This window comes from Carcharodon carcharias, chromosome 1, assembly GCF_017639515.1.
Source record: "Carcharodon carcharias isolate sCarCar2 chromosome 1, sCarCar2.pri, whole genome shotgun sequence".
Classification (NCBI taxonomy): domain Eukaryota; kingdom Metazoa; phylum Chordata; class Chondrichthyes; order Lamniformes; family Lamnidae; genus Carcharodon; species Carcharodon carcharias.
The window spans coordinates 138,579,548-138,599,263 of NC_054467.1; the positions used below are offsets into that span (position 1 = coordinate 138,579,548).

Consider the following 19,716-nt stretch of genomic DNA (forward strand, 5'->3'; position numbering starts at 1 on the left):
GTCTACAGCATAGATTAAGGCCCTTCGGCCCATCGAGTCTGTGCCGGTCAAACAAGTACCTAACTATTCTAATCCCATTTTCCAGCACTAGGCCCATAGCCTTGTATGCCATGGCATCGCAAGTGCACATCCAAATACTTCTTAAATGTTATGAGGGTTTCTGCCCCTACCACCCTTTCAGGCAGTGAGTTCCAGATTTCCATCACCCTCTGCGTGAAAAAATTCTTCCTCACATCCCTTCCAAACCTCCTGCCCCTTACCTTAAATCTATGCCCCTTGGTTATTGATCCCTCCACCAATGGGAAAAGTTCCTTTCTGTCTCCCCTATCTATGCCCCTCATAATTTTATACACCTCAATTGTGTCCCCCCTCAATCTCCTCTGCTCCAGGGAAAATAACCCCAGTCTATCCAATCTCTCCTCATAACTAAAAAGAAGGATGGGTGTGGGAGTCCCCTGTGGGTTTGAGGAATCCCTTTTGGGGAAAAAGCTGGGCGGGAGTCCCTTCGGGGGTCAGTCTGGGTCTGTACAACAGCTACCAAGAAGTTATAAGAGGTTTTAATTCTTCTAACTTCTTCTGAGTAAATATTGGTGCAACCCAGTTGGAACCATCCGAAGTCTATAATTTAAACCGCTTTTTCAGATGCTTCCCAGTGCAGGGCAATTGCCCAAGGGAAGTTTGCCCTTCTGGGCAACTGCCATGTAAACCTTACCTGTGAATGTTCAAAGGGGATTCCCAGCACATCTTTGGAGTACCCTCCCAATACAACACTCTGGAACTTGGACGTTATGGTCCCTCATCTTGTGCAACATCCTTTGTGTGGCATCTACCAAGTGACTTTTGAAAATCCTGATCGGATCTAACCTGAGTTCAGAACAGCTGAAATATAACTTCCACCCCTTTGTATTCCTGCATCTTTGAGATAAAAGCTAATTTTTAAATTAGGGTTTTATATTTTTTTGTACCTCTCCATTAGTGATTTCTGTACTTGGAAGCTTAAATCTCCCTGCCCCTCGATAGTTCCCAGCTTCTTGCATTTAGAAAATACTCTGACATATCTTTCGTAAGTCTAAAGTGGATGACCTTACACTCTCCAACATTGAATGCTGTCTGCCAGGCACTGAACTGCATTTGCCACAGTTTTTCCCACGCACTATGTCCTTTTGCAACTTTCTGTTCCCATCTACACTACTTACCGCATGGCCTAACTCTACATATTCTCTATTCCTTCACCGAAGTCATTTATAAATAGTGTGAAAAGTTGAGACCTAGCACAGATCTCTGGGGGGCACCACTAGTCACATTCTATTTGAGTACATAACTACACTCCATCTCCTATTTCATAATAAATTCCTTAACTAAGGCAACAGGTTGCCTCCCAGTCTATGCACAATCAGTTTTGTTAACTCTTTTTATGTGGAATCTTGATAAATGCCTTCTGGTTCTCTATTTAATTAATATCTATAGGCACCCTTTCATCTATCTAGTTAGCTTCTCAAAAAATTTCAACCAGATTCTTTACACAAGACTCACTCTTTACAAATCCATGCTGGCCCTCTCGGATTGGCTCATATTTGTCCAAATGTTTAACCACACTGAACCTAGTAATAGATTCTAGTAACTTCCCCACAACTGGTGTTATCCTGATATGTCTGTAATTTCCTAATTTATTTCTCCTCTTAACTAATGGAATGACATGGATAATTTTCCAATCCAAAAGGACAATTCCTAAACTTCTGAAAGATCATGACTAACATGCAAACACACTTACTTCATCAGGCCCTGGATATTTGTATATCTTCAATAGTTTCTCCATTACCATTTATTTTAAATATATCTATAGTGAATCTAGTCAGTTCCTGCCCATGATTATTTTTTATTTTTCCTTGCACCTCTGGTATCTTATCCTTATCCTCAGTTAAGGCAGATACAAAGCAACTATTTAGTCTGCCATTTCTTGATTTCCAATTATAATATCACCTGTGTCTGTCATTAAGGGACCCACATTACTCTTTGCCACCCTTTTAGTCTTAATGTATCCTTGTGCATGCCCTCTTCCACTGGCAGGACAGATCCCCAAGAGGTCACGACACAGTGGTATACAGTCGGAAGGGAGTGGCCCTGGCAAATCTTGTGACATCAAGTCAAACGTGGGCAAGGAAAATTCCTGATTATCACCTGCTTTCCTCCCTCAGCTGATGAGGGAGTAATCCTCCACGTTGAACAATACTTTGAAGAAGCATTAAGGGTAGTGAGGTCACAGAACGTACTTTGCGTATTTTAATTTCAATGTCCATCTCCAAGAATGGTTGGGTAGCACCACTACTGACTGAGCTGTCCAAATTCTGAACAGCACATCTACCATTCTGGGCCTCTGGCAGGGGGTGTGAGCACAAACAAGAGGGAAGAACCTACTTGACCTCATCCTCACCAACCTACCTGTTGCAGATACAGATGACAATATTGGTAGGGGTGACCACCAGTGTCCTTGTGGACTTTGACTGAGGACCTTCTCCATTGTATTGTGTGGCACTACCACTGCACTAAATGAGATAGGTTCAGAATGCATCCAGTTTAAGAAGCAACAGCAGAAGTGTATTCAATTTCAATCTGTAACCTTATTATCTGACATATCATTCACTCTACCATTCCAGTCAACTCAGGGGATTCATCCTGATTCAACAAGCAGTGCAGGAGAACATGCCAGGAGCAACAGCAGACATACTTAAAATATGAGGCAACAACCTGAGACTACACACATGGTCAACAGAGGAAGCAGTATGCCACTGAAAGTGCTAAACGAACCCACAATCAATGAATCAAGACAAGGCTCTTCAGTCCTTCCACATCCCCTCATGAATGGTAGTGACAGTTAAACAACTAACTGGAGAAGGAGGCTCCACAAATATCCCCATCCTCAATGATAAGGAAGCTCAGCACATCAGTCCAAAAGACAAGGCTGAAGCAATTACAAATATCTGTAACCAGAAGTGCTGATAGGATAATCCATCTCTTATCTCCTCCTGAGGTCCCCCCCATCATAGATGCCTGCTTTCTGCCAATCCAATTCACTCCACGTGATAGATGAAGAAACGGTTGAAGGCACTGGATACAGTGAAGGCTATGGGCACAGACAATATCCTACTGGCCGTACTGAAGACTTATGGTCTGGAACTTGCCCTCAGCCAAGCTGTTCCAGTACAGCTACAACACAGGCATCTATGTGACAATGTGGAAACTTGGCTCAGGACCTCATTACAGCTTTGGTACAAACATGGACAAAAGAGTTGCATTCTTGAGGTAAGTTGGGAGTGACGGCCCTTGACATCAAGGCAGCATTTGACTAAATGTGACATCAAGCAGCCCTGGCAAAATTGAGTCAATGGGAATCAGAGAGAAAGCTCTCCATTGGTTGGAGTCATGTCTAGCACAAAGGAAGAGGTTTGTGGTTGTTGAAGGCCAACCATCTCAACTCCAGGATAACACGGGAGGTGTTCTTCAAAGCAGTGCTGTAGGCCCAATCATCTCCAGCTGCTTCAATAATGATCTTTCCTTCATTAAAAGGTTAGAAGTGGGGATGTTCATTGATGATTGCATCATTCACAACTCGTCAGATACCATACAAACCATGCCCACGTGCAGAAAGACCTGGACAGCATTCAGGTTGGGCTGACAAGTCACAAGCAACATTCGTACCAAGTGCCAGCCACAATCATCTCCAACATGAAAGAATCTTAACCATTTTTCCTTGATATTCAACAGCAATACTATCGCGGAATACCCTGTCATGAACATCATTGGGGTGAAGCCAGAAACTGAACTGGACCAGCCAAATAAATACTGTGGCTAGAGGCTGGTAATTCTGTGGAGATTAACTCACCTCCTGGATCCCCAAAGCCTGTCCACCCAGCTACAAGTCACAAATCAGGAATGTGATGGAATGCTTGCCACTTGACTGGATGAGTGCAACTCCAATAACATTCAAGATGCTCAACTCCATCCAGAACAAGGCAGCCCACTTGATCGGTACCCCTTTCAACCACCCATGCTCAGTGGCAGCAGTGTGTACCATCTACAAGCTGTACTGCAGCAACTCACTAAGGCATCAACAGCAATCTTCCAGAACTACAATCTCTTATCACCTCAAAGGACAAGAGCAACAATACATGGGAACACCACCATCTGCAAGTTCCCTCCAACCCACACACCACCCCGACTTGGAACTATAATGCTGTTCCTCCACTGTCACTGGGTCAAAAACCCAAAACTCCATTTCTAACAGCACTATGAGTGTACTTATACCTTATGGACTTCAGCGGTTCCAGGAGTGGCTCACCATCAACTTTTCACGGGCAACTAGGGAGGGGCAACCAGTGCTGGCCTTGCCAGCTACACGCTCAGCCCATGAACTAATAAAAAAAATCCTTTTGCTGTTCTTCATATCTTTCCCATACGTGGAATCTCGATCACAAGAGAATCAGACATTCAGTAATTTAACACCCAGTCAAATCTTTTGTTATACATAGTAGAATAATGCCTACCTTCCCCTGTTTGCAGCTGGTGAGCTTGGCTCGGAATTTCCACTCATATGACTTCCTGTCTCTAACCCCGGAGTTCTGTCTTGTGGTCTTCTACCAGTAGCTGACAAAGGTTTGTTTACTGCACCCAGTACAGTAGCTGGTTTGGGCTGAGAATAATAGTGTTATGATAACATATGTGTAAATCAACACAAAAATTAAACTTCTTTCAAATAAACCAACACATTTTTTACATTTTGTAGAAAAAGTTTATCATGTACTGCAATCCTTCAGATACCATATGCCACAAGTGTGGCCCAAGTTCTTTTTAACTGAAGGAAATTGCTGAAATAATTATCTGCAACATTTTCCAGCTGGTGCTTTTCCAACAACACAAATCAAATTTTAACAAACTACTGCAAAGCTACTAAAAATGCATGACATAACATTTTAAGTAAATATATAGAAATAGGTAGTCACAACGCACTGCATATGACAACCTCTTTTGTGATGGATCAAGATTTGACAAAGTTCATCATATTTTCCAAGTACAGAATTGGAAGCTCCTATTCCAGAAAAGAGAACAATGCTTTTGTGACCAATGAAAGCAGCAATATGATGTCAATTTATATGATCTAAACACAATCTCTTGGTACAAAACAGGAACATGATCTACTCCTATTGCTATACCCTTATATTAACTTTAACACAAAACTAAAAAACCTTTGAAATTTTACCTTAAATTGATACTTTTCGGAAACTCTACCTGCAAGCCTCTGACAGAGGTCCTTTATTAACTCCAGGCAGATTTGGTACCTTTGAACAGTTCCAGGGTCAAATACAACAGCAACTCTATTAAACTCATGCTATTTGTCCTAGTACCAACACTTTACTACCAAAAACTCAATCAAACAGCACAGAGTGTGAACTTGCAGCTTCAGCACCCATCATTGGTTCAGTTCCAAAAACGAAGGCTTGGCTCTGGGACAAGTCAGCAAACTAATCCCATTTAAAAAGTTACAGTAGGATTGAAATGTCAGCAGCCTAACCACCAAGAAATTGATAACAATCATTTCAGATAGGTATAAAATTCAAGGTGGTCTGTTCTTTTTCCAAATTCTTTGGACACAAACTCCCCACACATGGAAATTGAATCTGTGCTTGATGCAACTTGGAGTCCCCTGGTGAATCTGAAAAGTAGGAGACCATGGGGGTGGAAGGAGAACACGAGAGAACATGTGCAACAGAATTTCCATGCATATTCCAACATGTTTGTGTAATTACAATGACAGAAGCCTCTCCATCTTCTGAGCCATTTGTTTTAAAAACAAACAAAATAATTAAAAAATAGAAAAGTAAGTATTCTATTTTTTTGTCGGTAATTTTTCTTATTGCTGAATTTTTATTCTCTCAGATGTCACTTGTAAAATGAAACATTTCACACTTATGGTTCCCAAGTATCAAAACTTGCGGATCAGGTAAATCATGGGCCATATGCAGAGCAAAGCTTTCTATGTTTTCTGCTAAGGCTAATCTCATCCTCAGAGGAACAATCCGAGAACCAGTATTAATATTTTCCATAAATAATGCCAATTTGCACCAAATTATGATCAGTTTAATAATGTGGACCTGCAGCAATGAGGGTTAGGTTGAGACTTACCTTCCCAGTGAGTAATAACGTCTTTGATTCATCTGACAAGTAGCACTTATTATTGCCGGAATCCTAAGCAAAGAAACATTTATCAAAAATAATATATTTGCAACTGAGGCACAAAAATTTTTTTTTAGAATCAATGCTACAATGGAGTACAGGTAAATCAGGCTTGCACTTCCTTATAACATTTCAATTTTGCTATACTATTTTAAATTGTTTCTTCCTCCTGCCATCAAACCTCTTAATTCTGTATACCACTCCATCAGCTTGCTTGTAGAATTAAACTATTCTTAGAGCTCTATTCTCTGAAAATGAAATGATGCATAGCTGATACAGCTGACCATTTTTAATTGTCTTTCACTGTGATGAACTACAAGAAACCATGTTTTGCCTCTTACCACTCCACAGTGTGGCACTTTTGGTACCTCAACAGTGTATCACCAGGTGCCTCATCAGTTTGTATTTTACATCTTTACCAAAATTGAGAAACCTGAAAAAAGCTATTAATATTCTTCCATGGGTGTCACAGGTAAATTGCCATGGTCTTATTCACAAATTTAAGACCACCCAAAGGTACTAAATTTAATTAATCACTCAGAACAATTACGGGAATATTGGGTATCCTTAAAATTCCAGAACTTGCACATGGTTGTCAGCAGTGAACATTCTATTTACTTTAAAAGAATTATGCTTGAGTTCAGGTAACGCAAGACTTGCATAGTGCATCTTGGATAAGAATGAACATCTGAATAAGTTACTACTGGGTAACGAATTTATGAAAAACAGTGAAAGGGGGAGAAAATTTAATGAAATCCACCACTGACCAATTATTGCAATAATCACTCTTGTTAACCTGTAATTGCCCAATCACCACCTATCCCTGAACCAGCTGAACTTGTAAGTTGATTTCCTTGCTATTGCGGGGAATGTTTCCCACATCCTTGCTGTGTCTTCCCCACCCACTGGTAACATTTTCAACTTTCCTGCTGAAAACCTATCCAATCTCAACCCTCCACAAAGAGACATACTCAGCTTTGCACCCGCCTGCCATCCCCATACCTTCCCATTACAAGAATATTTAAAGCCCTACTTTAAAATACAAAATAACTAAAGTTACTTTGTCAGGTGGGGTGAAGAACTTAGTCGGCAGTACAGGATCCTTTGGAGAGTCCAGGTTATATGTAGTACTTTTGCTAGTGATGACAATTAGAGCTACATCACATACTATGTAGAGTTTCTGTAAATATAAACAGGAAAGCACAATCAGTAACAAAATGCGTCATGTATTCCAAATTTAAAATAAGTTGCAGTATTCCAACACTATCAGATCTCCCATGGGATTGTCCATGGCAAGTCGGAGGATATGTTTTTTTTATAAGGCAGCAATATACCATTACTCTGGTGCTAATGTGAAATTTTATGGACACTGATTTGCCTTTTGAATGTCACATGATCTAAATTCTATTAAGAGAGGCCACCTGAAATCACTTAGAGGACAAACTGTTTCTAGATTGGTGGCAACTTTTAAATTGCTATCTCTAACCAACATCAGAAGAAACTAACAGTAAATGACTAAACTTCTTTATCCTATTTTGGACATGGAAACTGAATATTTGACCAAGTCTGGGATCTGAATTGAGAATCCATCTCAAACATTACATAATATTTTACTGGGGGTTGTGGCTGTTGGATATCGGAGGCCATTCATCTCAGTACCATGTCATCATTGCAGGAGTTCCTCCGGGTCGCGTTCTCAGCCCAACCATCTTCTGCTGCTTCATCAATGACATTCCCTCCATCATAAGGTCAGAAGCAGGACGTTTGCTTATCATTGCACAATGATTAATACCATTTGCCACTCCTCAAAGACAATGAAGCAATTGGTGTCCATATGCAGCAAGATCTGGACAACATTCAGACTTGGGTTAATAGGGTTTTTTTTTAATTCATTCACAGGATGTGGACTTCTCTGGCTGGATCAGCATTTATGGCCCTCCCTCATTGCCCTTGAGAAGCCGGTGGTGAGCTGTCTGCTTGAACCGATGCAATCCATGTGGTGTAGGAACACCCAGAGTGCTCTTAGGAAGGGATCAGCAAATGTGCCATGTAACATTTGCGCCACACAAGTGCCAGGCAATGACCATCTCCAATAATAGAAAATTGAAACATCTCCCCATGACACTTAGCAGCTTTACCATTGCTGAATCCCCAAGCATCAACATCCTTCCAGTGGTTGTTTGGAGGGGGCAGGAAGGAAAGTTGTGGTGATTACCGTTGACCAAAAACTGAGTTGCTCCGGCCATAAGTACAAGGACAGGTCAGGGTTAGGAATTCTGTGTTAACACCTCCAGGCTCCACAAAACCTGTCCACCATCTACAACACAAAGTCAGGAGTGTCACATATTACTCTCCACACGCCTGATGAGTGCAGCTCCACCAATATTCAAGAAGCTCGAAACCACCCAGGACAAAGCAACCTGCTTGATTGGCATTCCATCCACCACTTTAAACATTCACTGTCTCCACCACCAGCATACAGTGGGCAGCAGTGTGCATCATATACAAGATGCACTGCAACAACTCACCAAGCCTCTTTTGACAGTGCCTTCCAAACCCATAACCACTACCATATAGAGTGACAAGGGCAGCAGGTGACTGGGAACTTGCTGCAAGTTTCCCTGCAAGTCACACATCATTCTGACTTGGAACTATATTACTGTTCCTCCAAGGTCACTGGGCCAAAAACCTGGAACCCCCTTCCTAACAGCACTGTGAGTGCACCTACACCAGATGGACTACAAAATTTCAAGAAGGCAACTCACCATGAACTTCTTAAACACAAATCAGGGTGGGCAACAAATGCTGACTTTGCATGTGACACTCAAATCCCATGAAAGAATTAAGAATAGGGGAGTGAACCAGAAGTTCACCATAGAGATCAGATATTGAGGTCCAAAGGTCAAATTTTCAGCAGTTAGAACTGCATGGAATAGGGCATAGATACACTAACAAAGTGGACAGACAGGTGGAATTTTATACTGGGAAGTGCGAGGTGCTGTACCAGGGCAGATGGGATAGGGGCACAATACAAACCTAATGACACAGATATATAGAAGGGCCGAGGCACGGGGAGGGGGTGGGGGGTGGTTCATGTGCATATATCTTTGCAGATGGTAAGACAGTAGTAGCTAAGCAGATGGGATCTTGGACATCATGAAGAGGTATTGAATACAAGCGCAGGGAGGTTATCCTGAACCTTTATAAAATTTCGATTAGGTTAAACTCAAGTATTACTTCCAGTTCTGCTCACCACACTTTGAGGAGGATGTGAGGGTCTTAGAGAGGTTGCAGAACTCCTGAGAGTTGTACTCATCCAAGCAAGTGAAGAATATTCTAGCACACTTCTGACACATGCCCTGCGGATGCTCAAAAGGCTTTGGGGAGTCAGGTGGTGAGTCATTCATTGCAGCATACCCAGCCTAAAATATTTTTGAGTCGAAAAACTATGTATGATTTCTTGAACACTGAGATTAAATTAAATTTTTATTTATTTTTGGATTGCATCAGTTGGTAAGTGTCCAGTTCCATTTGTCTTCTGTGTCTATTTGCAGCTAGACCTGGACAACATTCATTCTTGAGCTGCTAATTGGCACACATGCCAGGCAATGATACAACAAAAGAGAATCCAATGATTTCTCTATGACACAAACCCTTTGGATTAAAAAATGGCCAATAAAACCAAAAACATGGAAGCATCAAATAGATGAGGATAACATTATCATAACATACAGGTACTATAACAAGCCATCAGTTAAAAGTTCTATTGGCAACAGTAGCATATTAGGCCTTCCATTCATTTTAACTGGCCAGTCTTCGAATTAAAATGGTTCATAAACATATAAAGGAGGCTTTGAAATCCAAACTTTCCTCAACCAAGATGGGGGGTCATCCAAGGACGGCACTTACTTCATATTGTAAATAATGGCATCAATGAGGAAGACCATTCCTGTTTCAACATCTAAACAAACAACTGAAACTGTGTACAATCAGCCGACCGGTAAACACAGTTTGAAACACAACTCACAGATGATGATTTTGCTTTCACCGGTTTATCCATATCCTTGTTTTCAAATCCTGTGACGGGTACCTTACCTCCTGACTCCCAAAAGCCTGTCCACCATTTACAGGGCACAAGTCAGGAGTGTGATGAAATACTCCCCACTTGCAAGGTTGAGTGCAGCTCCCACAACACTCAAAGCTTGACACCGTCCAGGACAAAGCAGTCTGCTTGATTGGCGCCACATCCACAAACATTCACTCCCTTCCACCACCAACACACAGTAGCAGCAGAGTGTACCATCTACAAACTATATTGCAGAAATTCACCAAGGCTCCTTAGACAGCACCTCCCAAACCCAATAACATTACCATCTAGAAGGACAAGGGCAGCAGATAGATGGGAACACCACCACCTGGAAGCTCCCCTACAAGTCACTCACCATCCTGACTTGGAAATGTATCACTGTTCCTTCACTGTCGCTGGATGAAAATCCTGGAATTCCCTCCCTAACAGCACTGTGGGTCTACCTTTGCCACAAGGACTGCAGCAGTTCAATAAGTCAGCTCACCACCACCTCAAGGGCAACTCTGGAAGGGCAATAAATGCTGGCCCAGTCAGCAAAGCCCACATCCCGTGAATGAATAAAAAAAAAAATCCATCTATGTCTTCACCCCTCCCTTTCTCTGTAATCTCCTCCAGATCTACAGCTTTCAGGATCTCTGTACCTCTTCAATTCTGGTCTCTTGCGCTTGTCCAAGATAACATTTGAACCAATCCGTATAACCTGCTGCGAAGTGCAAGCACCATCTAGCACTGCACATTTGAATGAATCCATTGACTAACACGTTCAACGCAGGATCAAGAAACATGAAATAAAAACAGAAAATGCTGGAAAATCTCAGCAGGTCTGGCAGCATCTGTGGAGAGGGAAACAGAATTAACGTTTTGAGTCTGTATGACTTTTCTTCAGAGCTAGAGAGAGATAGAAATGTGATTGATTTTATACTGTTTAAGAGGGGGTGGAGAAAAATAGAAGGTCAAGGATAGGTAGGGGCTAAGGAGGGATTTGGCAAAGATATCATGGACACAAGGAAGTGTTAAAGATTAAAAGGCGGTAGTAGAATGAATTAACAGCAGAGCAACGGTCAGTGCTCTGTGAAAGCAAAATATAAGAACAAGTGACAGATGGCCCTGTCGGGGGTGGGGGTTGCTTCGGGAAAAAATTGGATTAAAAATGGGGTCAAGATGAAGACGACAGCTTATGGTCTGGTTCCAGTTCAACAACTTCAGGCCATAAACACACTATTCCTACTGACCCTTTTTTAAATCCAATTTCTTTCCCCAAACCCTCCCCACAGGGACATCTGTCACTTGTTCTTATGTTATGCTTTCACAGAGTGCTAACCCTTATTCTGCTATTAACACATTCTGCTATCTTACCTTTATGCCACTATCAGCACCTTCCTTAGTCTTTAACATTACCATTTACATCCCTTTGTCCTTTGTCCATGGCACCTTTATCAAATGTCTCTTCGGTTCCCACCTATCTCTGACCTGCTATTTTGCTCTACCTGCTCCACCCCTCAAAAGAGTATAAAATCAATCACATTTCTACCTCTCTTCAGCTCTGAAGAAGCGTCATACAGACTCGAAACCTTAACTCTTGCTCTCCACTGATGCCGCCGGACCTGCTGAGCTTTGCCAGCATTTTCTGTTTTAATTTCAGATTTCTAGTATCCACAGTATCTTGCTTTTAACTAAGAAGCATGATCTGTATAATCTGTTTGGTTTCATCATTGTCTTCACCTCCCTATCAGGGTTAGAGTGGGGAAATGGGGTTGACCATATTGCTCCACAGGCAGCCAGCACAAACTTGATGGGCTGAATAGCCTCCTAGCACTTAGGAAGGACAAGGGCAGCAGATGCATGGGAACACCACCACCTTGCAAGTTCCCCTCCAAGTCATACACCATTCTGACTTGGAATCATATAGTCATTCCTTCACTGGGTCAAAATCCTGGAACTCTCTCCTGAACAGCACATGTACTGCAGAAATTCCACCATTTTCCCATTGCCATCTTCTTTAGGGCAACTAGGGATGACCAATAAAGCCAGTGACGCCTACATCCCACGAACAAATAAAGAGACCACGAGAACATCAGAGAATTACTGTATCCTGACAATACACACGCATTCTACCATTTTCCATAATGGCTACCAGGATTGCAGTTTTCAGTATGAAGATTTTTTTTTTCGCTTCCAACCTTCATCTTTAGGTGATCATTCCCTGCTACCATTTTCTACTCCAAAAAGCCAACTGATGAAGTTTAAAACTGGTTCCAATTTCTCTACACGTTTTTATATTTATAGTTAGTCATTACAAGCATACACATTCTAGCCCAGGGTTCAAGTGAATCCCTAGTTAATGTCCACTGCCTGCATACAATTAAACTTAATGAAGTTACAATTAACACAAGCTACTGACTTAAATTAGCAACAGTAAGGAGCTAAAATACTGACTTCTGGGGCACTCAACTTTTATCCTCCAACCAGACATAACTCCTCCAAACAGCATCTATGGTTTTCTTCCTTAGTCAATGTGTTATTAATCACCTAAATTTACCATGAATCCTCACCACTTTTTAAATAGATATGGCAGTCTTCAGTGTAGAATGCCATCAATACTATTTAGAAGCCAAGGTATAGCACATTTTAGAGCTTTCCACAAATTACCTGGGGGCACTACTTGCTCAAAAATTAAGAAATTGGTCAGGCAGAATCTTCACTTTCTGATTCTGTTTACTGCTGCTTGATCTGATCTGATAGTGCTCTGAACTCCACCTTCCTGTCAACCCCCCATAACCCTTGACTCCCTCGTCTATCAAAAATCTAACTCAGCCTTGAATAAATTCAATGAGCCGACCTCCACTGCTTTCTGGGAAAAAGAATTACACAGGCTAACTACTCAGAAAAATTATTTCCTCAACTCCGCTTAAAAGGGAGATCTCTTATTTTTAACTGTGTTCCCTAGTCCGAGTCTCTCCCACAAAAGGAAGGATCCGTCCTGTATCCACCCTGTGAAGCCTCCTCAGGATCTTATGTTTCAATAAGATCAGTTCTCATTCTTCTAAATTTCAATGGGTATAGGCTTAAACTGTTCAACCATTTTTCATAAGATATGCCCTTCATCCCAGGAATGAGTCGAGTAAACCTTCTCTGAACTGCTTCCAATGCAATAATATCCGTTTTCAAATAAGGAGACCAAAACTGTACACAGTACTCCAGCTATGGTATCATAAGGCCCTATACAGTTGCAGTAAAACTCCTCTACTTTTATATTCCATTCCCCTTGCAATGAATGCCAACATTCCATTTGCCTTCCTAATCACTTGCTGCACCTGCATACTAACGTTTTGTATTTCATGTACCAGGACATCCAGATCCCTCTGTACCACCAAATTCTGCAATCTTTCTCAATTTCATTAGTATACTGCATTTCTATTCTTCCTGTTCAAGCGGACAAGTTCACATTTTCCCACATTATATTTGCTTAACTTACCTTGTTCCTTTTGCAGACTTTTTACATCCTCTTAACAACTTACCACCCTACCTATTTTACTCAACACTGAAAGCAGACCAACAAGTCTGTGATTGTGTGCATCTACTTTTTTATCATTTTGTAAAAGAGCACATTCGCCTTTTCAATCCACTGGTACCTGTCCTGTTATGTTCCCTTGTGACAGCAGTCAATGCCACAAATATCTCATCTCTTCTGTCTCAGTGCTTTGGATGAATATCATCAACTTGAGCCAGAAGTGTGTGATAGTGCTGTTCTTCCATCTAATGAAGTGGAGATTATGACTGTGTGTTATGCATCTAGTAAGCCATAGTATAGCTGTTCTCTGTTCGACCCTGTATTTCACAACATTTACCTTGACATTGGACAGGTAAAGGTACACTTCAAACCTAAATGCCAAACTGCTTCAAAAAAAAAAATTCAATTACTTTTCACAGCAGAAGATCTGACCATAAAAACAAAGAAATGGCCTGTGTTGGTTGGTGTTTACAATATCTGATGGCTTGAATTCAAAACAGCTCACTGTAGATTTCCGCTTGTACTAGCTGTCACAGGCAAGGGTAACACAACTTTTACACTTCTAAATACTACCAGGAGCCCAATAAACTTAACACCTTTTATTTAAATTCATAACTGTATCATTGTTTTGAATTTTATTTACATCACTAACTCCCAATTTCACAAAAACATCAGCCTTAACAACACACTCCTGTTCAGAAACCTATCTTGAACTGTAGGGAAGCAGTGGATCAGGTGAATTTACTTTAAACTAGTAGGAAAAAACTAATTCTGTACTTGTCCATGGGTGACTGCAGCAATTCAACGCCAAACAATTTCTGTCATCAAACATCATAGCATGTAGCCCAACTCAATTTCCAGGCATGGTCAGCAACAGTACTTTGAATGGACAAAGCACCCATTGAATGTTATATACAGTGACCTGTTAGTTGCATTAATTTATATTGCTATATTTCATTTGTTTGAAATTAAGGAACAAAGACCTGGGTAAAATGATGAAATGTTGAAATAATACACGAATATCTTGTAATAAATTCTGGGCCATTAAACTTAACTAGTAATGAAATGCATATTTCAGCAGTACTTTGTTTTATTAAGCAGAATACAGCTATTACATGTCACAACACATTATCTCTAAACAGCAAATCACAAAGGGAAACTAAACAGTCAACCGGAAGAGTTAATAAGAAGTCAATTTTGAACTTCCCTCAGTTCAAGGATCACTACTTGACTGATCATCTATCCCTGAGCAGCTCCATGGAATATTTTTCCCAGGAAATCTATTCAATGTAGGATACTGAATTGACATTTCTTTGACATCAAGGCAGCATTTGACTGAATGTGGCATCAAGAAGCCCTAAATAAAATGAAGTCAATGGGATCAGGGGGAAAACTCTCAACTGGTTGGAGTCATACCCATCAGAAAGGAAAATGATTGTGATTATTGGAGGTTAATCATCTCAGTCCCAGGACATCACTGCAGGAGTTCCTCAGGGTAGTGTCCTGGAACCAACCATCTTCAGCTGTTTCATCAGTGACCTTCCCATCATCATAAGGTCACAAATGGGGATGTTCATGGATGACTGCACAAATTTAAGCAGCATTTGCGACTCTTCAAAGCACTGAAGCAGTCTGTGCCCACATGCAGCAAGACCAGGACAACATTCAGGTTTGGGCTGATAAGTGGCAAGTAACATCACACCACTACAAGTGCCAGACAATTACCATTTCCAACAACAGAGAATCCAACCACCTCCCCATGACATTCAATGGCATAACCATTGCTGAATCCCCCAATATCAACATCCTGGGAGGGTTACCACTGACCAGAAATTGCACTGGACCAGCCATATAAATACTGTGGCTACAAGAGCAAGCCAGAGGCTGGGAATTCTGTGGCAAGTAACTTACCTCCTGACTCCACAAAGCCTGGCCACCATGCACAAGGCACAAGTCAGGAGTATGGTGGGATACTCGCCACTTGCCTGGATGGGTGCAGCTCCAACAACACTCAAGAAGCTCGACATCATCTAGGACAATGCAGCCCGCTTGACTGGCACCCCAACCAGAGAATTGTCCACTCACTCTCTCCACCATCCTCCACAGTGGCAGCAGTGTGTACCCTCCACAAGGCGCACTGCAGGAACTCACCAAGGCTCCTTTGGCAGCACCTACTGAACCCGCGACCTCTACCACCAAGGGCAGCAGATGCATGTGAACATTACACCTTCAAGAACCTCTCCAAGTCACATTCTATCCTGACTTGGAACTTTTGTTGTCACTGGGTCAAAATTCTGGAACAGCCTTTCTAACAGCACTATGGGTGTACTTACACCACATGGACTGCAGCAGTTCAAGAAGGCAGCTCACCACCTCAAGGGCAGTTAGGGATAGGCAATAAATGCTGGTCTAGCCAGTGACACCCACATCCCATGAAAGAACATAAAATAAATTTAAAAAGTAGAAAATCATGCCTCAATTGTACTTGCCAAATGAATTTGTAGTGATATAGCCTAAGAGACTGTTAAACAGAACCATAAATATTACCTTTGGTGGTATTAAGCAGACAAATGGTTTAAGTGGTTGCATGGCATTTCTTTGTTCATTATTATAAGGTTAAGTGTACAAGTTTTATATGGATGAGAGACTTGGACTTTATAGAACAGGGAGACCAAATTGCTAAATAGCTTGGAAATGTGGGTTTGGTGGAGAGTGGAAAAGGTCAGCTGGACAGAAGAAGAAAAAGTAATGAAGTACTGAGCAACGTGAACAAAAAAAGAAATTTGCCGAACATAATTAGGAAAAGGCAGAGACCCTGGACAGGTTGTATCTTAAGAGGAAGTGGACTATAAGGGATGTTATGGGGAGAAGATTTCAATTTAAAAGAGGAAGAGGAAAGAAGAGAGTATCAATACTGGAAGGCTTGAAAATTGAAGGAAGTGAGTGGAAAATGAAAAGACTGGCAAAGGACAGAGACATGGAGAAGACTATGAGCCAGGGGGCCTGCCTTCGGGCAGAGCACACATAATGATGATAATGACGATGATGAACTGTATAGTGTAACTCATTTACAGCAAACAGGCTAATGTCTGTGTTCCAAGTAGCAAACAAATGTCACATGGAAATTTTAATTGCCCATCTGCTAATCCTGGCAACCAGGCTACAATGATTACTCTGAGCCCACATTATACCACATTATCAAATAAGTAGAACATAAGAACCAGTTCATAGTTTAGCATGAATCTCAGATCTTGTAATATTTGTTTTCGAATTGGAAAGTTGGAAGATTTAGATGGTAAGGCTCAATTCTGTTTGAAAATACAGTTGCATAAGTATTAATTCCACTATACATATTAAACAGTTTATAATTATGTTCTTCTGCAATTTTAGCACTTAATTTATAAACTTCGAAGTTGAGAACAATTTTTTTTACAGGACAATTTACCTCAGTTTAAGTAGTACAGACTACACTATGTTTTTCTCACCTCATTCATTTTGCCATCATCTGGTGCTTGGGCATCCTTTGTTTGCTTGATGTTCTCCACCATTTTTCTTATAAAAGCATGGCTATTGTTTTCATTTTTTGTCATTAAAACTTCCAACATGAACCACAGGCACCTTATCAAGTACAATTAGAAGAAGCCTTAGCTACATTAAAAAATCAAACATAAGGCATACAAGACAAAGAAGAATGCTATAAATGGCACCTTCCACTGTATGGAACACAATTTAAAAATTGACGCTCCAAAGTAAAATTTCAGCAGTTCATCATTACTTACTCTTTGATATCACGCAGTTGCTCAATATCCTGTGTTTTGGTAAAATCCGGATCGTGGGCAAGCAAGTGAACAGTGTATGGAACTACATATTCCGGTAACAGAGACAACAGCTTCTCTGAAGAAAATAGAAAATATCTGTAAAACGCTTTTTTAAAGGTTTAAGTGCTGGATTCATGCATGTCAAGTTAGAAAATGGCAAAAACTAACCAACAATTTCAAAACAGCTCTGAATATAGGCCTTATGCTAATCAAAACAATGAGTTAGTAAGTAGGATTATGTTATTACTTAAACTTAAGGTATACTCAACAATTTATCACATCGCAGGGGTGAAACATTAACAAACAAATTGCCGAATTTTTTTATAAGGAAGGTGAGCAATGAACATAAGAAAGGTATATTAAGAACAGCAGGTCATCTTTCAGACTCTGAAGCCTGGTCTGGCAATGAACTCAATCACAGCACCCAACACCATTTTATTCACCTTTGCTCCATGTCCTTAGCAAACAAAAATCTCAGTCTTGGAAGTTCCAACCAATCTAGCATTCAGCCTTTTGGAAAGTGTGTTTCAGATTTTGATTACCATGTTAAAATATGCTCCCTGATTTTGCTCCTGAGTAGCCTAGCCCTAATTTTAAGATCATTTCCCTTGTTTTTGACTCCTTCACCAGAATATAGAGTTCTTTGTCTCTATCCTTTCAAATCTCTTTAACATTTTAAACATTGCAACCAGATAATTCCTGAGTTTTTTTTGCACTCAACGCAATTAAGCACAAGATTAATTTTTCAGAGGGATATATGGGCAGGTGCCTATGAAAGTTTTTTTTTTAAAAATTTAGAGCATTTTAATAATAATTTTAATTTTTAGAAATAATTTATAAGACAGATGAAGAGATTGTGGTGCAAGGAAAGGAGAGAAAAGTTTTTCTCCGAGGAGTGTGCTGGGCAAAGTAGTTGGTGAGAGCAAGTGATGGGGTGGGTTGATGTAACTACTCAAAGAGGAAGTGAAGGGCACCATGTCAGCCTGCTTAGGCATCCTGAGGTGGGGTGCGGGGGGCACAGAGGATAGGTGCTGACTTGATCAAAGGGGATTTGAACTTGGAATGCCTGCACACTGTCAGTTACAAATTACTGAGGTAATTTGAGGTAGAGATAGAGGTCAAGATACTGGAAGGGGGAAAGCTGAAAGTGGCATGGCTGGGTGTTCAGGGCAGCAGATCAGGATCTGAGAGGTAGTAGGCTGAAGTCCAAAGTAGCAACCAAGAACCAGACACAAAGGGAGCCTGAGTTAGCTAAGGACATCAAGTATCTGGCAAAACTGATAACAGACTTAAACTAATGAGAGGGAGGAGAGAGTTTCAAATCAGCCTCAAGACCAAGAGAGTTCCGAGGAGACTCGGGGCTGAAAGCAACCTGAGGACTTCATAGAATTACAGAATCTCACAGTGCAGAAGAGTCTGCATGGACACGTGAGAAACACCTGACCTACTTACCTAATCCCATTTACCAGCACTTGGCCCATAGCCTTGAATGTTATGACGTGCCAAGTGCTCAAAAAGTGATGCGATGCAGGGGAAGCAGCTGATTGGTAAAGAGGGTCAAGCGAGCACTTCTACTTCTATTTTTTCTACTAATTAAACTGCTGCAGTCCATTAGCTTAAACAAAGTAAGGTAAGCTCTTTGGATTGTAGTGGGAATGTTTGGAGAGGAATAAGGCCCCTAGCGTAATTAGTATTCTTTAAAGGGAATAACCAACGAGCTTAACCTGAAGGGAAGTCATGGCAGCAGAGCTTGCAATCGTGATATGCTCCTCCTGCGCTATGTGGGAAGTCATGGGCACTTTCAGTGTCCCCAGCAACCATGAATGCAGGAAGTATGCCCAGCTGCAGCTATTGGCTAACCGCATTTCGGAGCTGGAGCTGCGGGCAGATTCACTGTGGAGCATCCATGATGCCAAGATTATAGTGGACAGCACATTCAGTGAGGTAGTCACACCGCAGGTAAAGACTGAACAGGCAGAAAGGGGATGGGTGACCATCAGACAGAGTAGAGGAAGGCAGATAGTACAGGAGTCCCCTGTGGCTGTCCCCCTCTCTAAGAGATATACGGTTTT

The 19,716-nt window shown here is 41.2% G+C and overlaps 1 protein-coding gene across 5 annotated transcripts in view; it reads right to left on the reverse strand.

Moving 5' to 3' along the window:
* Positions 1-19,716, reverse strand: part of pds5a (PDS5 cohesin associated factor A) — a 249,026-nt gene that overhangs the window by 10,182 nt on the left and 219,128 nt on the right. For all 5 annotated transcript variants that reach the window (XM_041184444.1, XM_041184428.1, XM_041184436.1 and 2 more), the window contains 5 exons: positions 17,606-17,720; positions 17,312-17,444; positions 7,289-7,408; positions 6,178-6,240; positions 4,542-4,687 (listed from right to left, as the gene is read on the reverse strand). In XM_041184444.1, coding sequence (XP_041040378.1) covers positions 4,542-4,687; positions 6,178-6,240; positions 7,289-7,408; positions 17,312-17,444; positions 17,606-17,720 — 577 coding nt within the window. The remainder of the gene's footprint in view (positions 1-4,541; positions 4,688-6,177; positions 6,241-7,288; positions 7,409-17,311; positions 17,445-17,605; positions 17,721-19,716) is intronic.